The sequence below is a fragment of the Hippocampus bargibanti genome, linkage group LG09, assembly GCF_051943395.1.
Source record: "Hippocampus bargibanti isolate YZ-2025 linkage group LG09, ASM5194339v1, whole genome shotgun sequence".
NCBI classification, from domain to species: domain Eukaryota; kingdom Metazoa; phylum Chordata; class Actinopteri; order Syngnathiformes; family Syngnathidae; genus Hippocampus; species Hippocampus bargibanti.
In genome coordinates this window covers 20859566-20875000 of record NC_142742.1, presented here as the reverse complement: position 1 = coordinate 20875000, position 15435 = coordinate 20859566, and the positions used below count along the sequence as shown (strand labels likewise).

The 15435-nt window shown below is 42.8% G+C and overlaps 1 protein-coding gene and 1 pseudogene across 1 annotated transcript in view; one reads left to right on the top strand and one right to left on the bottom strand.

Annotated features, from left to right (window-relative positions):
* The window catches only part of gnmt (glycine N-methyltransferase), a 35269-nt gene extending 20720 nt beyond the window's left edge, over positions 1 to 14549 (top strand). The window contains exons 3-6 of the mRNA XM_089005028.1: positions 671 to 787; positions 2673 to 2815; positions 11221 to 11342; positions 14163 to 14549. Coding sequence (XP_088861154.1) covers positions 671 to 787; positions 2673 to 2815; positions 11221 to 11342; positions 14163 to 14334 — 554 coding nt within the window. The 3' untranslated portion in view covers positions 14335 to 14549. The remainder of the gene's footprint in view (positions 1 to 670; positions 788 to 2672; positions 2816 to 11220; positions 11343 to 14162) is intronic.
* LOC148893941 (uncharacterized) lies at positions 8312 to 10059 on the bottom strand (annotated as a pseudogene).
* Positions 14550 to 15435: the final 886 nt, after the last annotated feature.

The window sequence follows — 15435 nt, the reverse complement described above, 5'->3', positions numbered from 1 at the left end:
AGCAATCATCATGGAATTTAACAAGTTTGACTTGCTTTCGCGGGCCGAAAAAAATGATGTGGCGGGCCGGATTTGGCCCGCGGGCCTTGACTTTGACACCTGTGAACTAGAGGATCAAAACAAGCTGGCTGCCATTTTCTTGTTAGGAGAACGGACGGGCTCGTTCGCGAAAGACACATCACTCATTGTGGCAGCTCTGTGTGTATCTCGAAAAATCGTCCGAATGCCAAGGTAAAATTTTCATGACTTTAACGTTCGTAAACCGAAAAGTTCGTAAGCCAAGGGGTACGTAAACCGAGGTGTCACTGTATTTGTAAATTTGGAGTTGTTATATTAGTTTGCGTGGCAAAAATAAATAAGATGGGTTGATATATATTTTTTTAATTAATTTACCGACATACACAGATATCCTCCTAAGATAGCCAAAATTAAAAAAAGCCCCACACCAACTTTTAAAAATATAATTTTTTGATGTTTATCAGTATTTTGGGTTAATTGAGAATATAGTAGTTGTTCAATAATAAAATTACTCGTCAACTTGCCTAATAACACACTGTATTTTATTGAAGTATAATGTATTATTTAATGTAGGTTATGTTATTGTTTTTCAGTAATGTATGTTTGTGTCTATGTGCGTGTCTGTGTGTGTTTGTACGTGTGTATTTTGCAGTGATTGAAGAAGCCAACTGGCTGACGCTTCTAGAAGACATCCAAAAACCAGGAGGAGACGGCTTTGACGCAGTTATTTGCCTTGGCAACTCATTTGCCCACTTACCAGATTTTAAAGGTACAGAATGTGGTCCAGTTAATGGTGTTTATTTTTTTTGAGTTGCACTTTTTTTTTAAAAACAAACCTTTTAATCTTGATTTGTCTGCACTCCTTGACACATAATTGAATTTATGGATCTTGTCACAAAAAGTATCAGTAATCATAGGACTTCCATTATTTTACTGTATAACCTTCATTTTTCTGACGTCAATATAGTCAATGATTCTCTTCGCGTGCACAGTTGACCAACTGTCTTAAAGGAAAACCGACACAATCTGACAAGTTGTGTCCCATAATCTGTAAAATCACTTCAAATGACTTCTACTGAGCGCATTTTACAAAGATTCCACCGCATATAGCTATAGCCGTGACGTCACGGAGGGAACGCCCCTGACCGAGAAAGCAACACACAATGCATTTTGGGTACTTTTTTTCGTTTGAAAACACCGCGTTGATGGCGAAATTAGATGTAAAACTACATAAATAACACGATGGTGAATCGTTGTGTGTCGCAACCAATTGCGGTCACACGCATACAGAAGGTGTAAATTGACACAAATTCCCAGTGGATAAATCAGCCCATTTCCAATGGATCTTGTGCGCCATCTTGTGCATTTTCTGGACGCTACATTGGAGTCCAGACGGCTCGAATTGATACGGAAGGACTTCTTTAATCGATTGCAAACATTTATGCTTTCCTATTCAGAACTATTTAAATCATATTCATAACTGGATGAGGAACAAAAAAGCATCTTCTCTTAATCTTAATCAATAGTGATGTCATGAACAAGGGGGCGGGACTTTCTGAATCTGCCCAGTTCCGAGCTCATTTTGTGGCAGTTTTTGAACACTAAGTCATTTTTATTGGTGTTTTGTATTTGACTAAAAATATCAGCCTGCGTGTTTTGGATATTTTAGATGCCATAAAACGTTTTCCTGATGTCAGTTAAGAAACAAAAATAATATTTTTTTTGTTAGTTCATTGCCATCGGACATTTGTTCTGCTTGCCTGTGCAAGGGCGGAGCTAGTATGTCCTTTGCTTCTACACCACATATCCATCCGAAGTTGTTTCATTCTATTAGTCTACCTGCGGCTCTTATGTGCCTCCTGGGAGTTTTTTCCAAAACGTTTGATTATGGAAAAAGATGGGGGTGGGGGAAAAAAAACGTATGTATGTATGTAGGTAGGTAGGTAGGTAGGTAGGTAGGTAGGTAGGTAGGTAGATATAAAAAAAAATCCTCGTCTCACACTGCATGGGTGGTGTCTGTCCCCCATTTTAGCTCGGGTCCTCTACCAGAGGCCAGGAAGCTTGAGGGTTCTGCGCAGTATCCGTGCTGTTTTATAGTTGTCTAATATAGGTACATGCAGCATGTGTTGCCTTCATTGTGAGCCTAATAGAAGACATTTCATTATTTTGGAGCTCCAGACATATTTGTTTGTTTGGTCCAACATATCTTTTTCAAGATTTTTGGGTTGCCAGGTCTATATAATATAATGTCTTTCATCACTTTATGATACAGTATGTATGCCATACGCTCACAGGTGCCTGCATCCCGTCAGCGCAATTCTTCACTTTTTGGCCTCCTCCTTACTGGTTTGGCAGACATGGTTCACCAAAAATAGCCCTTGTGCACTCAAAACATGCTTTTGTGCTCCAGATTTCCTCTCACGGTCTTGTAATGGTGGCACAAATCTCACCTTATATGGCCCTTTGGCCTACACACAAGTAGAATGCCGGCATTGGTTGTTTACCTCTTCATATGTTTTTCTATCGCACATTTTATCTTAATATTGATCATGTCTATATCATAGGTTCATAAAAACTTTCATGTAGGTGTATCGCCCACCTCCAGTATTTTATGTGAGATCTTTTCTAATGATATTGCGTTGTGTTGCTCATAGGGGACCAGAGTGATCAAAGGATGGCTCTCCAGAATATCGCAAGCATGGTCAAACCTGGTGGAATTCTTATCATCGACCACCGCAACTATGACTACATCCTCGAGACCGGGCGAGCACCACAAGGGAAAAATATTTACTACAAGGTATGAAGGGGAACAGTTGGGTTTATTTGTTAAAGGAAACCCATCACCATTTTTTTGTTTCCTAACTGACATCAGAAAAACGTTTTATAGCATCTAAAATACCCAAAACACACAGGCTGATATTTTTAGTCAAATGCAAAACACCAATAAAAATGACTGAAAGTGTCCCAAAACTGCAACAAAATGAGCTCGAAAACTGGGCAGATTCAGAAGGTCCCGCCCCCTTGTTCGTGACGTCACACGAGGATACTCCTTCACAAACTGCCTTGCTCCAGAATCAAAACAATGGCTTCATAGAGTTCACATTCAGAGATGTTACTCATCCAGTTGAATATGAATATGGTTCAAGTAGTTCTGAAGAGGAAAGCATAAATGTTTGCAATGGATTAAAGAAGTCATTCCGTATCAATTCGAGCTGTCTGCACTCCAATGTAGCGCTCATAAAATGCACAAGATGGTGCACAGGCTCCGTTGGAAATGGCTGAGTTGTCCGCCGGGAATTTGTGTAAACATACACATTCTTCTTCCGCAATTGGCTGCGACACGATTCCCCATCGCGTTATTTATGTAGTTTACCATCTAATTTCGCCATCAACGTGGATCAACACGATGTTTTCCGACTAAACAAAGTACCCAAAATGCATTGTGTGTCACTTTCGCGGTCACGTGCGTTCCCTCCGTGACGTCACGCAGGGGATCGTCATCAACTCAAAAACAAGACGTCCTGAATATTAAAACGTAAAATAGGCGTTTTAAGGTTCGGTTGTTGTCACAACCGACGCCTCCGCCCAAGTTGTGTCCATAATTTGTAAAATGGCTTCAAATGACTTCTACTGAGCGCATTTGACAAAGATTCCACCGCAGATAGCTATATTTTACGTTTTAAGATTTGCACTGAATAGTCAGGAAGTCTTGTTTTTGAGTTGGTGACGAGTCCTCACGTGACGTCAGAAAAGTACCGTCTCCTGACCGTAAAAAGACGCATTGTAGTGTCTTTCCATCACGTCAATGTACAGTAAAGTCTCGTTATATCGATATCGGATATATCGATAGTCCCGGTTATATCGATACTATTTCTATGCACGCACGGGGAAAATTACATGCAAACAGGGTCGGATATATCGATAGTCCCGGTTATATCGATATTTTTTCGCACTCCCTTGAATATCGATATAACGAGACTTTACTGTATTTTATTGTACTGTTTTTTTTTTAAAACCGTGTGTTACATCCAAAAGCCGCCAGCAGAGGGAGTCCAAGCTCCATGGAACGAATGTGTATCAGCCTGTGGAAACGGGCTGATACATTCCTCACAGCTCGGTGGCCATTTTCTTGCCTCTTTTTGGGTGAGACATTCCCCCCCGCCCGTTTGCCTCAAAATGACACGGAATAAATTCTTTAATCGATTGCAAACATGTATGCTTTCCTCTTCAGAACTATTTGAATCATATTCATAACTGGATGTGTAACAAGAAAGCATATTATCCGAATCTGAAGCCATTGTTTTTATTCTCCAGCAATGCAAGACGTATTGGCGTGACGTCACGAACTGGGAGCGGGACTTTCTGAAAATGCACAATTCGCAGCTCAATTTTTTTGCAGATTTTGGACACTTTAAGTCATTTTTTATTGGTGTTTTGCATTTGAATAAAAATATCATACTGTGTGTTTTGTGTATTTTAGATGCTATAAAATGTCTTTCTGATGTCAGTTAAAAAACAAAAAAATGACGTCGGTTGCACTTTAATGAATACAACGGAACCTATGAGGCATGTTGCACACTGAGCAATGTGGCCGAACGTGACCAAAATGGAGTCCCACTAAACATTTGCAGTTGGTGACGGACAAACACTCACCAATCTGGGATCATAAACAAAGAGTGATTCCAACCCACTGCACTGGAAAATTGTGACCGCTGGGTTTTGATGTTTTAGATATATGGATATACACAGCGTGTGTGTGTGTGTGTGTGTGTCTGTGTGTGTGTGTGTGTGCGTGTGCGTGTGTGTGTGTGTGTGTGTGTGTGTGTGTGTGTGTGTGTGTGTGTGTGTGTGTGTGTGTGTGTGTGTGTGTGTGTGTCGTGCATGTGTCGTGCCTCGACTCACATTGTCGTGGTGAGGCACTTTGCATGTCTCCATGACCCCGAGAGCTATGTCGGTCGGAGTCTCGTGCTCCTGGCAGGGTCACATAGGTCAAAGGGTAGAGGCCAAACAAAGAGTGATCTCAAACCCGCACCCAGGGTCAGACCTCCCCTCTGATGGAGCAAGCGTCATCATCATTTATAATAGACAGCTGCAGAGAGAGAGAGACAGAGAGTGTGTGTGTGTGTGTGTGTGTGTGTGTGTGTGTGTGTGTGTGTGTGTGTGTGTGTGTGTGTGTGTGTGTGTGTGTGTGTGTGTGTGTGTGTCGGTGTCATGGACTTGAAAACAGGCAGATATTTGTTAATTCGCTCACTGGATTGGAAGGGATGTTTCTTTATTCGTCTCGCAGTGGAGAAATTTACATTTCACAGCAGCAAAGTTATGAAAGGAAGAGGAAAGGAAAGAAGAAAAAAGTAGAAAAACAAAATACAGGAGCTGCTGGAAAGACAGCCACTCTCGCGGCGCCATCTTGAAGTTAAAAAACAAATAAAATTGGTCACAACATAAAGTACAGGTAATCTCGACAAGGATTTTTCAGTTTAGAATGTTGCTCGCAGTTGAAATTTCGAGGTAAGTAACTTGTATACAGTGAAATAGTTTTCCCAGCCATGTAAGAATTCCTCATCGTATGGCACAAGAAAGGATATTCAGTTCCCGAATATGTATTTGTTTTTCATTTGATTGTTGTCAATGTATATTTACTTAATGAAACAAATATATTTGCATTGGTTTGTGATGCACTGTATATTAAAAAAAAAATCCTCGTCTTACCCCCTGGGGGGTGTCCATCCCCCGTTTTAGCTTGGGTCCTCTACCAGAGGCCAGGAAGCTTGAGGATTCTGGCAGTATCCATGCTATTCCCAGCAATGCGCTTTTCTGGACCGAGATATCCAATTTTGTTCCCTGGATCTCTTGCAACCAATCATCTTGGTTGGGGGTCACTGCCCCCAGTGCTCCGACTACCACAGGCACGACTGTCACCTTCACCTTCCAGGCTCTCTCTAGCACCTCTCTAAGTCCGTGGTATTTCTCTAGTTTCTCGTGTTCGTTCTTTCTGATGTTTCCATCACTTGGGAACGCTACAATGGCTTTTCTCTTTCCTTTCTCAGTCTTCTTCCTTTCCTTTGGGCTTTTCCCATCAGGGGTCGCTACAGCGTATCAATGTTCCCCATCTATCCCGGTTTTGTGCATCCTCTTCTCTCACACCAGCTACCTTCATGTCCTCATTGACCACATCCATAAACCTCCTCTTCGGTCTTCCTCTCGGTCTCCTGCCTGGCAGTTCAAGGCTCAGCATCCTTCTCCCGATATAGTCACTCTCTCTCCTCTGGACATGTCCAAACCATCTCAGTCTGGCCTCTCTGACTTTCTCTCCAAAGGCTCTAATATGAGTTGTCCCTCTAATGTACTCACTCCTGATCCTATCCAACCTGGTCACTCCCAAAGAAAACCTCAACATCTTCAGCTCTGCTACCTCCAGCTCTGCTTCCTGTCTTTTCTTCAGCGGCACTGTCTCCAGTCCAAACATCATGGCTGGTCTCACCACTGTTTTATACACTTTTCCTTTCATCCTAGCTGAAACCCTTCTATCACACATCACACCTGACATTTTCCTCCAGCCGCTCCAGCCTGCCTGGACACGCTTCTGCACCTCTTTTCCACACTCTCCATTGCTCTGTACAGTTGACCCCAAGTACTTAAAATCCCCCACCTTCTTTATCTCTTCTCCCTGTAGCATCACTGTTGCACTTGGATCCCTCTCATTCACACACATATATTCTGTCTTGCTGCGACTGATCTTCATTCCTCTCCTTTCCAGGGCATATCCCCACATCTCTAGTTTTTCCGCCACCTGTTCCCCGTTCTCGCTACAGATCACAATGTCATCTGCAAACATCATGGTCCAAGGAGATTCTTGTCTAACATCGTCTGTCAGCCTATCCATCACCATAGCAAATAAGCCATACTGCTGCTCACAAATGTTCACTTCTGCTCTTAGTCTAGCTTCAACAACTCTTTCCCACAGTTTCATTGTATGGCTCATCAACTTTATTCCTCTGTAGTTATTACAAGTCTGCACATCTCCTTTTTTCTTAAAAATGGGCACGAGTACACTTTGTCTCCATTCTTCAGGCATCTGTTCACCATCTAAGATCTTGTTGAATAACCCAGTCAGGAACACCACCACCACCTCTCCAAGACACCTCGATACCTCGATTGGTAAATCATCAGGCCCGAGTGCCTTTCCCTCCTTCATCCTCTTCACAGGAGTATGTCTACCTTCCTTCTCTACATCATGTCAACCAACTCTCGACCTTTACCTGTCATTGTTCCTACATTCAAAGTTCCGACTCTTAGTTCTATACTCTTGGCCTTCCATTTCTCTCTTTTCCTCCGGGCACACCGCATTATTTATGTGTTCTCCTTCTAATTTTGCCATCAACACGGATCAACACGAAGTTTTCAGACCAAACAAAGTACCCAAAATGCATTGTGTGTCGCTTTCTCGGTAAGGGGTGTCAGAAATCGTCACCAACATGACGGCAGGAATCGTCACCAACTCAAAAACAAAACTTCCTGAATATTCAGTGCAAGTCTTAAAATGTAAAATCTAGCTATATGCAGTGTAATCGTTGTCAAATACGCTCAGTCGAAGTTATTTGAAGTGATTTTACAAATTATGGACACAACTTGTCCGGAGGCGTCGGTTGTCCTTTAAGCGCCTTTCAAAGCTCTCATGGACACTTTACAGTCACAGACAAGCATAGGCAGTATCATAAATAAAATACAATCACAAACAGAACACAATAAATAAAATACAATAATAAATAGAAACAAGAGAAAGAGCTACACAGCAAATGCAATGTTAAATAGGTGAGTTTTGAGAGGGGATTTGAAGGTGGGAAGAGAATCGATGTTACGGATGTTGGGAGGAAGTGAGTTCCAGAGTTTGGGGCTGAGCAGCTGAAAGCTCTGTCCGATATCTGGTTGGTTCACCATTACCAATTTGTCAGTCTGTATCTGGAAGTTCCAAAGGATCTTTGCTCTGTCATTCTTTACCACCTTTAGAGGTGCTCCCATTTTGAAGTTGGAGTCTCCAGTCCATACTCCGCACAGATGTTTCAGTACACTATGGCAGCCACTTAGTAATGGCACTTCATGAAGGCTTTCCTTGCCAGCATCAGAATCAGATAACCTTTATTCGTCCCACAATGGGGGAATTTGCAGTCCACAGCAGCAATTTGTACGTGGGTGGGTTGGGGGGTGAAAGGATAGCAATCAAGATATTCTAAGCATAGTAAAATAAAAATGTCAACTGTATACTGTAAATGTGCAAAATTGTTTCATAAAAAAACTGTACATATTGCAAGTGTCAAGAAAGAAAGCATCTTACACCCTGCAGTTCTGTGATAGATTGTCTCAAGTGCCTCTTTGCACAACCTACACCTTGGGTCTGTCTCTTGCAGTTTATCTGTGCCTCTACGACTCTGGTGCTCAGAGCCTGCTCTTGAGCAGCCAGGATTAGTGTCTCTGTGCGGACTCTTTGTTGTATGTCTCCCACGGTGATGGTAACTGGGTTCACTTCAGGGAGGTTGATGTGCTCCTCTTTCAGAGTCACCAGCCATTGTGCACTGCTGTTGTGTGCGACCTCCTTCCATATGCCTTTCCGGTAAATTTCAGTTTCCAGCCTTGCAGGGTCTCTTGAACCCTGCCGCTGAGCGTACACTTTCGCAGGTTGTGTGGCGAACAGCCTGTTTATTCGTCTGGCCTCATTCTTCGTGTACCTCCTTCGGTGACTGGACAAGGCCTGGAGCCTTTGTTTGGCACTTTCATCTGGATGTACAGTACTTCTTGGGTATTTGGCTTTTTTCACACCTTTCTGGGCCTCCGTCAATTGACTCACATCTCTTTGAGTCGCCTTGACCTTTGCCTCCAACCGTCTGTTCCATGGTGGGTAAAGCATGTCATGGGTACCACGGTTTCTCTTCAGCCAAGCATCTATAGGATCACTGATGCTGAAGCATATATCAGCTCTCTGGTTTCCATGATCATTACGGTAGGGATCACAGTCAGTGCTGCATTCACAGTTCCCATGAGCTTTTCAGGTGGTACTTCACAGAGCCGTTGTAATCAATTTCTAGGTTGCCAAGCTTTCATTCTTTCCATGCTCTTATATTTAAGGTCAGTTGCTGCCTCGCTCAGCATTTCATTCATTGGGGCTGGCCTCACAATCTCATTATTTGATCTGGCAGCCTGGGGCCCTTCACCATGCAATTTATGTTTATCTCATTAATCTCAATCTCAACAATTGCCGTTTGTGGATGTTGGAACACTGAGCTACTAGTTGTTTCGTGGTCAACCGTGACTGTGGGTTTGGAAGTAACCCTTCAACCCACATTCTCTGCATATAACCCCTCTGACTAGGGTTGCTTGAGTAGAGCCATGTTATCTCATCTCGCCCATCTCCACTTTGTTCCAGTAGCCTATTTTTCATCAAGGTTCTCTAGTTCCCCAGCACCTGACGGCCATTGTTTGGCCGGGCAACGGCATGGTATTCGTTTTATTGTCTCTCATCATCATTATGAGGGAGAAATTAGCGTGAAGAGTCTTGCCCAAGCGGGATTTGATGATCTGATGCAGGACAGTGCACCTCCAGGACGTGAATGTGACACCCCTGCACTAACATGACATAGTTGTCACAGAAGAAGCAGATTAATAAAGGGAGCAAACAGTTGGGGATAAAGGAGAAAGGTGTGGATATTTTGAGAGGCTGTTGAGAAAGGTTGTGCTCTCTCCCGATTGCACTCACATGCATTTTTGTACATGCGCTCCCGACCTTATGGACAGAATACGTTCCTAGCGGGTGTTCGTAAGGTGAATTTGATAGTAAGTTGCTTCAGTGCTATATGTTTTATGGAATGTACGTTTAAGCCAAACACTGAACAGGGAAGTATGAAACACATAGGTTCTAACAGTCGAAGAATAAATTCACACCTACTGTAGTACGACGACTTGTATCCTTGGGTCTTCAGTAAGCCATTACTGAAGCTGCTGGCACATAATTACAGAATTACGTGCCATTACTTTGTGTTATGCATCGCCATTCGCCTCCTCCTCTGAGCCTCAAATGGGAAAAGGATTTATTCCCCGCCCACATACTCTACACAGCCAATCGTAGGCGAGCTCGGCACCTCCCCTCAGCGCGTCAACTGGGAAGAGGGATTTCAGCCAATTGTAAGCGAACCCAATCGTAAGCCGCACTGATTGATCAACCTTGGTGTCCTGTGCGTGAAGCACAGTACGCTACCAATCGCAAGCGAGCTCGGATGGAAAAAGGCACACAATAAAAAAATCTGACTTTCAGCATCTTTGTCTGAACATTTTCCGACATACTGTACCCGCGAAAATGTAAATATGTACCGTAACATCGTAACTCGAATGGTCATAAGTTGGAGAGCATCTGTATATGTACTATGATATTGCGTTACTATTGTAAAACACAAAATGTACAAAAGGGAGAAATTTGTTGAGGCCATGAAGAATGACATCGGTGTATGGAAATTCTGGTCCACCATACCGTGTCGCAAAAGCTGGAAGTACTGCAAATCAACAACTGCGTATAGTCTAGTTGCGATGCTTCTGACCTTGACTCGGGACATTGTGAGTCAGTGGGGACGAACTCCTCAGTTTAACTGACAGGTATCCCTTGCTGGAAGCAGAGTCAGGCCCTCTGAGGCGGGTCGAGAGAGTATGGGATACCGGTGCGCATACTGGATATGTCTTGCACAACCGCGTGATGGTTGGACTCCCACAAGGTTGCCCTGGTGTGCTAGAACCTATCCTAGAACCTGTAGAAATCATTCCCTGGTGCAAATATTGTACTTTGAGGTATATTAGATCCAGGCTAAAAACAACGGCCCCCATCCTCCAGACACAGATTTTGATGTTGGTCCTTTGAAGTATTTCTAGTGTTTTTCCCTTTTCCCCTACACCTACACTATGTATTCTTGTAGCTTCTTTTGATTTCTTTGTTTTTGAAAGTCTTGTGTTCTTCTGTTTTTAAATATTTTATTTTACATATTATATATCTTATAATATAATATAACTGCCCAAAAGACAATTGGGGATAGGCTCCAGAATGCTCGCAACCCTCCATGAGGATAAGCGTTTCGGATAATGTCTGTATTCAAATTTTCCTTGGCATTAATCCTGAGTTTAATTGTACTGTATTCATTGTGGAATTTCTTGGTTTTTGTTTTGCAGAGCGATCTCACTCAGGACATTTCCACTTCTGTACTGTGGGTGAACAATCAGCCGCACATGATCACTCTGGACTACACCATACAAATTCCTCAGGCCAGTCCTCAGAGCCTGCCTGCGGTCAGGTAGGTGTCATGGTCTTGAAAACAGACAGAAGTTTATTATCTCACTCACTGGTCGCAACATGAGGTACAGGTATTGACATTTTCTTTTGCCATTTCTCAAGACAAGGATTTTTCAAGTTTACGATGGTGCCCGCATTTGAAATTTCAAGTTTACCAACCTGTATGCAGTAAACTAGTTTTCCCAGCCACGTAAGAGTTCATTATCATATGTCACACGAAAGGACTGTCAGTTCCCAAACACGTATTTGTTTTTGATTTGATTGTTGTTAATGTATGTTTACTTAATGATATGCCTACATCTACGTTGGATTGTGATAGACATTGGTTTTACCTGACTTACTTATTTACTACTCGTTTACATAGCCATCAAAAGAATCAGAATCGGAAAGCCTTAAATGGTCCCACAATGGGGAAATTTGCAGTCCACAGCAGCAATTTGAAAGGGGAAGAAAACAAAACTGTACATAGTGCAAGGGGGTGGGTGGGTGAAAGGAAAAAAAAGCGGTACATAGTGCAAATATACGGAAACCATATTGATGTATGTAGCTGTATTGCATCAACATAAGATGGCTTTGTTATTTTCAGGACAAGATTCCAGTTTCTTTTTTTTCATTCACATGTGATTATCAAGAAGCCCTACAGCAGTCGGTAGGCATGAGTGGCTGTACCTCTCCTTCTTGCAGTGCAGGTGTAACATTCTCTGGCTGAAGTGCTGTCAGGGTGGGCAGGAGGAGGTGGGAGGGGCTGTCCATCATAGCTTTTAGTTTTGCTAGCCTCCGTCTGTTGCCCACCTCCTCCAGAGTGTCCAGGACAGAACTGGCCCTCTTGACCAGGCTCTCCAGTTTTTTCTCTCCCGTGTGGTGATTCTGCCTGACAGCAGACAATTCTGTGGTGGATGACTGAAGCAACCACAGAGTCATAGAGAGTCTTCAGGAGTGACCCCAAAAGAGTTCAGTTTCCTGAGCAGGAAGAGGCGACTCTGTCCCTTCCTTGTAGGAGGTCACCCTCTCTATGTCCATACCCTGGATGTTCATCGGTGCAGGTAAAGACTGTTTCCTGCAGAAATCCACAAGGGCATCCATGTTCGTAGTCCAGTCCAGTTTATTGTTGAGAATGACACCCAGGTACTTGTCTGTGGTCACACTCTCTATGTCCGTACCCTGGATGTTCAACGTTGCAGAAATCCACAACCAACAGAGAACTTTGACATAAACCGAAAGCCTTGTGTACAGCGATTAATTTGTCCAAATTTGAGACGCTATGAGCACAATTCATAAATGTGCAATCACTTTTTCATGGAGATGTATTCTTATCACTTTTACTTTCCTGAAATTATATTTACTAACACTTAGAGAAACTTTTGAGTCTTCAATCAGCCGATTTTTGGAACATGAGAGGAAAATGGAGAATCCGTAGAAAACCCACTCAGGCATGGGGAAAACATGCAAATTCTACATAGGAAGTGGCAGATTTACTACGATCCCGAATATCCAGCACTAAATGACAGGGGGCGCAGTCAGTTAGACAGATTTCCGGGGGGGCTTGGCAAGTTACGGCATGAGGGCCCAGGGACCGGACGTCCACCTTTACTACAGTGTCCTGAGAGGTTGCCTTTTAAAGAAACTGAAACATACATAGTATGTTCTGCCCCACTCTAACAAAAAGGAAAGCATTAACATCACTTGTATCCTTCACAGAATTCCAAAGACAAAGCTTTTATATGAATTTTAGAAAAAAGGTTAATTGCACTTTGCAATTGCACAGGTTGAACAATTTCTAGACATTTGTAATAAATCAATACAGCAAAGTATATTTCCAGTTGATATGCAAGTAGCATAATTAACACCAAGTTTTAAACATAGGCACAAGTCAATTTATATTTATGCTGCCTGACCATCAGACAATGCCATACTGGATAGCTGAAGTGACCACTGAGTCTTAGAAAGTGTTAAGGAGTGACCCCTAAACTCTAACAGACCTCAGTTTCCTGAGTAGGAAGAAGCGGCTCTGTCCCTTCCTTGTAGGAGGTCACCCTCTCTATGTCCATACCCTGGATGTTCATCGGTGCAGGTAAAGAAATCCACAACCAACTCTGATTCTGTTTGACCAGTCGACAAAGTCATTGGTCAGTCCCCTGTACTCCCGATCATCTCCCTCTGTAATGAGGCCGACAATCGCAGAGTCATCAAAGAACTTCTGAAGGTGGCAGATTAAAGTGACAAAGTCCAAGGTGTAGAGGGTGAACAGAAATGGGGGCCAGGACAGTCCTCTGCGGTACCCTAGTGCTGCAGAGAAGCCTGTCTGACACACAGCTCTGTGACCTCACATACTGCGGCTGGTTTGTAAATTGATCTGTAATCCATGATGGGAGGTGGTGGTCCACTCTGGCGTGCCACAGCCAGCCCCGTAGTAGGTCCAGACGACGCAACAACAAACACAAAGTGTCAAAACACAAACAAACAAACAAAAAGAATGAACAAAAACTACTCGGGCGCCAGCTTGGACTATGTTAACGATGTCCTATTTGTTAGAGGGGTTTTCTTTCGGTAGCGCTCATGTTTTTCGCCATGAAGATTTGGAAGAGAAATGCAAGCACAAAAGAAATTTGGTGTGGAGAACTGGAAGTGTGAGCATGAGTTTTGGAAAAGAAATGGACTGTGTCTGATGATTTAGAGTAAGCAAGCAGCTGTCTGAAGCATTGGTTTATTTGATTTAAATTGCCCCGGTCCTGTACCACTTGTACGTACAGATATGTGCTCATGCTGTGTCGCAGAGTTCGAGAGAGCCATCTTCAAATGTGTACGCAATGTGTGTTCCCAGTAAATTCCGGCTCTCCTACTACCCTCACCGCCTGGAGAAGTTTAAAGAACTCCTGCGTGAATCCTTCAATGGCAAAGTGGAGCACACAGTCTATGGTGATTTCATGGCATACGTCCCTGGTCAAAGTCATGCGCCATGCTACTTCATCCACGTTTGCCAAAAGACTGCATAAGCCACACAGAGACGGCAAGTGTGGGATTTTCTTTTCAGTTTGACCCCAGTGATTTTCCCAAATTTGGTGTTGATTTTAATCCTAAATTAAAAATCTCACATTTGATCTGGTCAGTATGGGTTTTTGATTAATTTTCTGAATGAGAAGCCTTCAATTCAAAGGGTGAGTTGTATCCATTTAACCACCAAAAACAATAAAAAAGAAAAAAATACGAATTTAGCTGCCTATTTTTGTGGGGGGTGATTCTTCCTTTTTTTTCTCAGGGGAAAGAAACGCTTTGATGTATTCAGTTTTCAGTCCTTTAGCAGTGTCTGAAATAGTGTCTGCCCGGATGCCCGGGGCGTGCAACTTTTTGCAAACGTTTGAACGAACGGTTCATTTAGTTTGGAAATTTCTAAACTTGGGTTCGTTGGTTGCAAGGTTACTGTAACTTGTGTATTCTGCTCCGCTGATTCAATTTGCTTTTTGAGTTGGAAATCCGGCAGGAATATTTTTGAGAAGCGGCGTCTTGTAGTTGCATGCACACTTTCCATTTGTCAAAATATTTTGAACCTCAAGTCACTTGAAAGCCAAATGATCAACCGTGGTGACTGATAAACAGCGCTAACTGCCTTTTGGCTTCCGACAAGACAAAGGTGACCCAGTATATGAATGAACCAGCAATCAGCGGCATGTTCCTTCAACGCAATAATGAAAAGAAATCACGGCACGTTTCAAATCGTATCTCTTGTATGTGATGAATCTGGGGAGCAAGGGGATTGATTCTCTGCTTTGCTCCGTATAACTTGGATGTGGCGTAACATGAGGAAGTTTGAACAACAATAATTTCTAATCCTGCTTTCAACAAAAGATTTCATCATTTTGTCTTTTACTTTCCTCGGTGTTTGATTGACATTTAGCACAGAAATTGAAATGCTTGAAGAAAATATTTTGCTTCTGTTGACCCCAATCATGCAAAATAAAATGCACATAGAGAGTACAGCTAAAAAATGTCATTGAGGCTTTGTCAGGACCATCCTGTGTCTGTGGTAAAATGTGTGGGACTGGACACACAATTCCATTAATAGCAGTAGGTTGAAACACATTGGATGAAGGCATTTC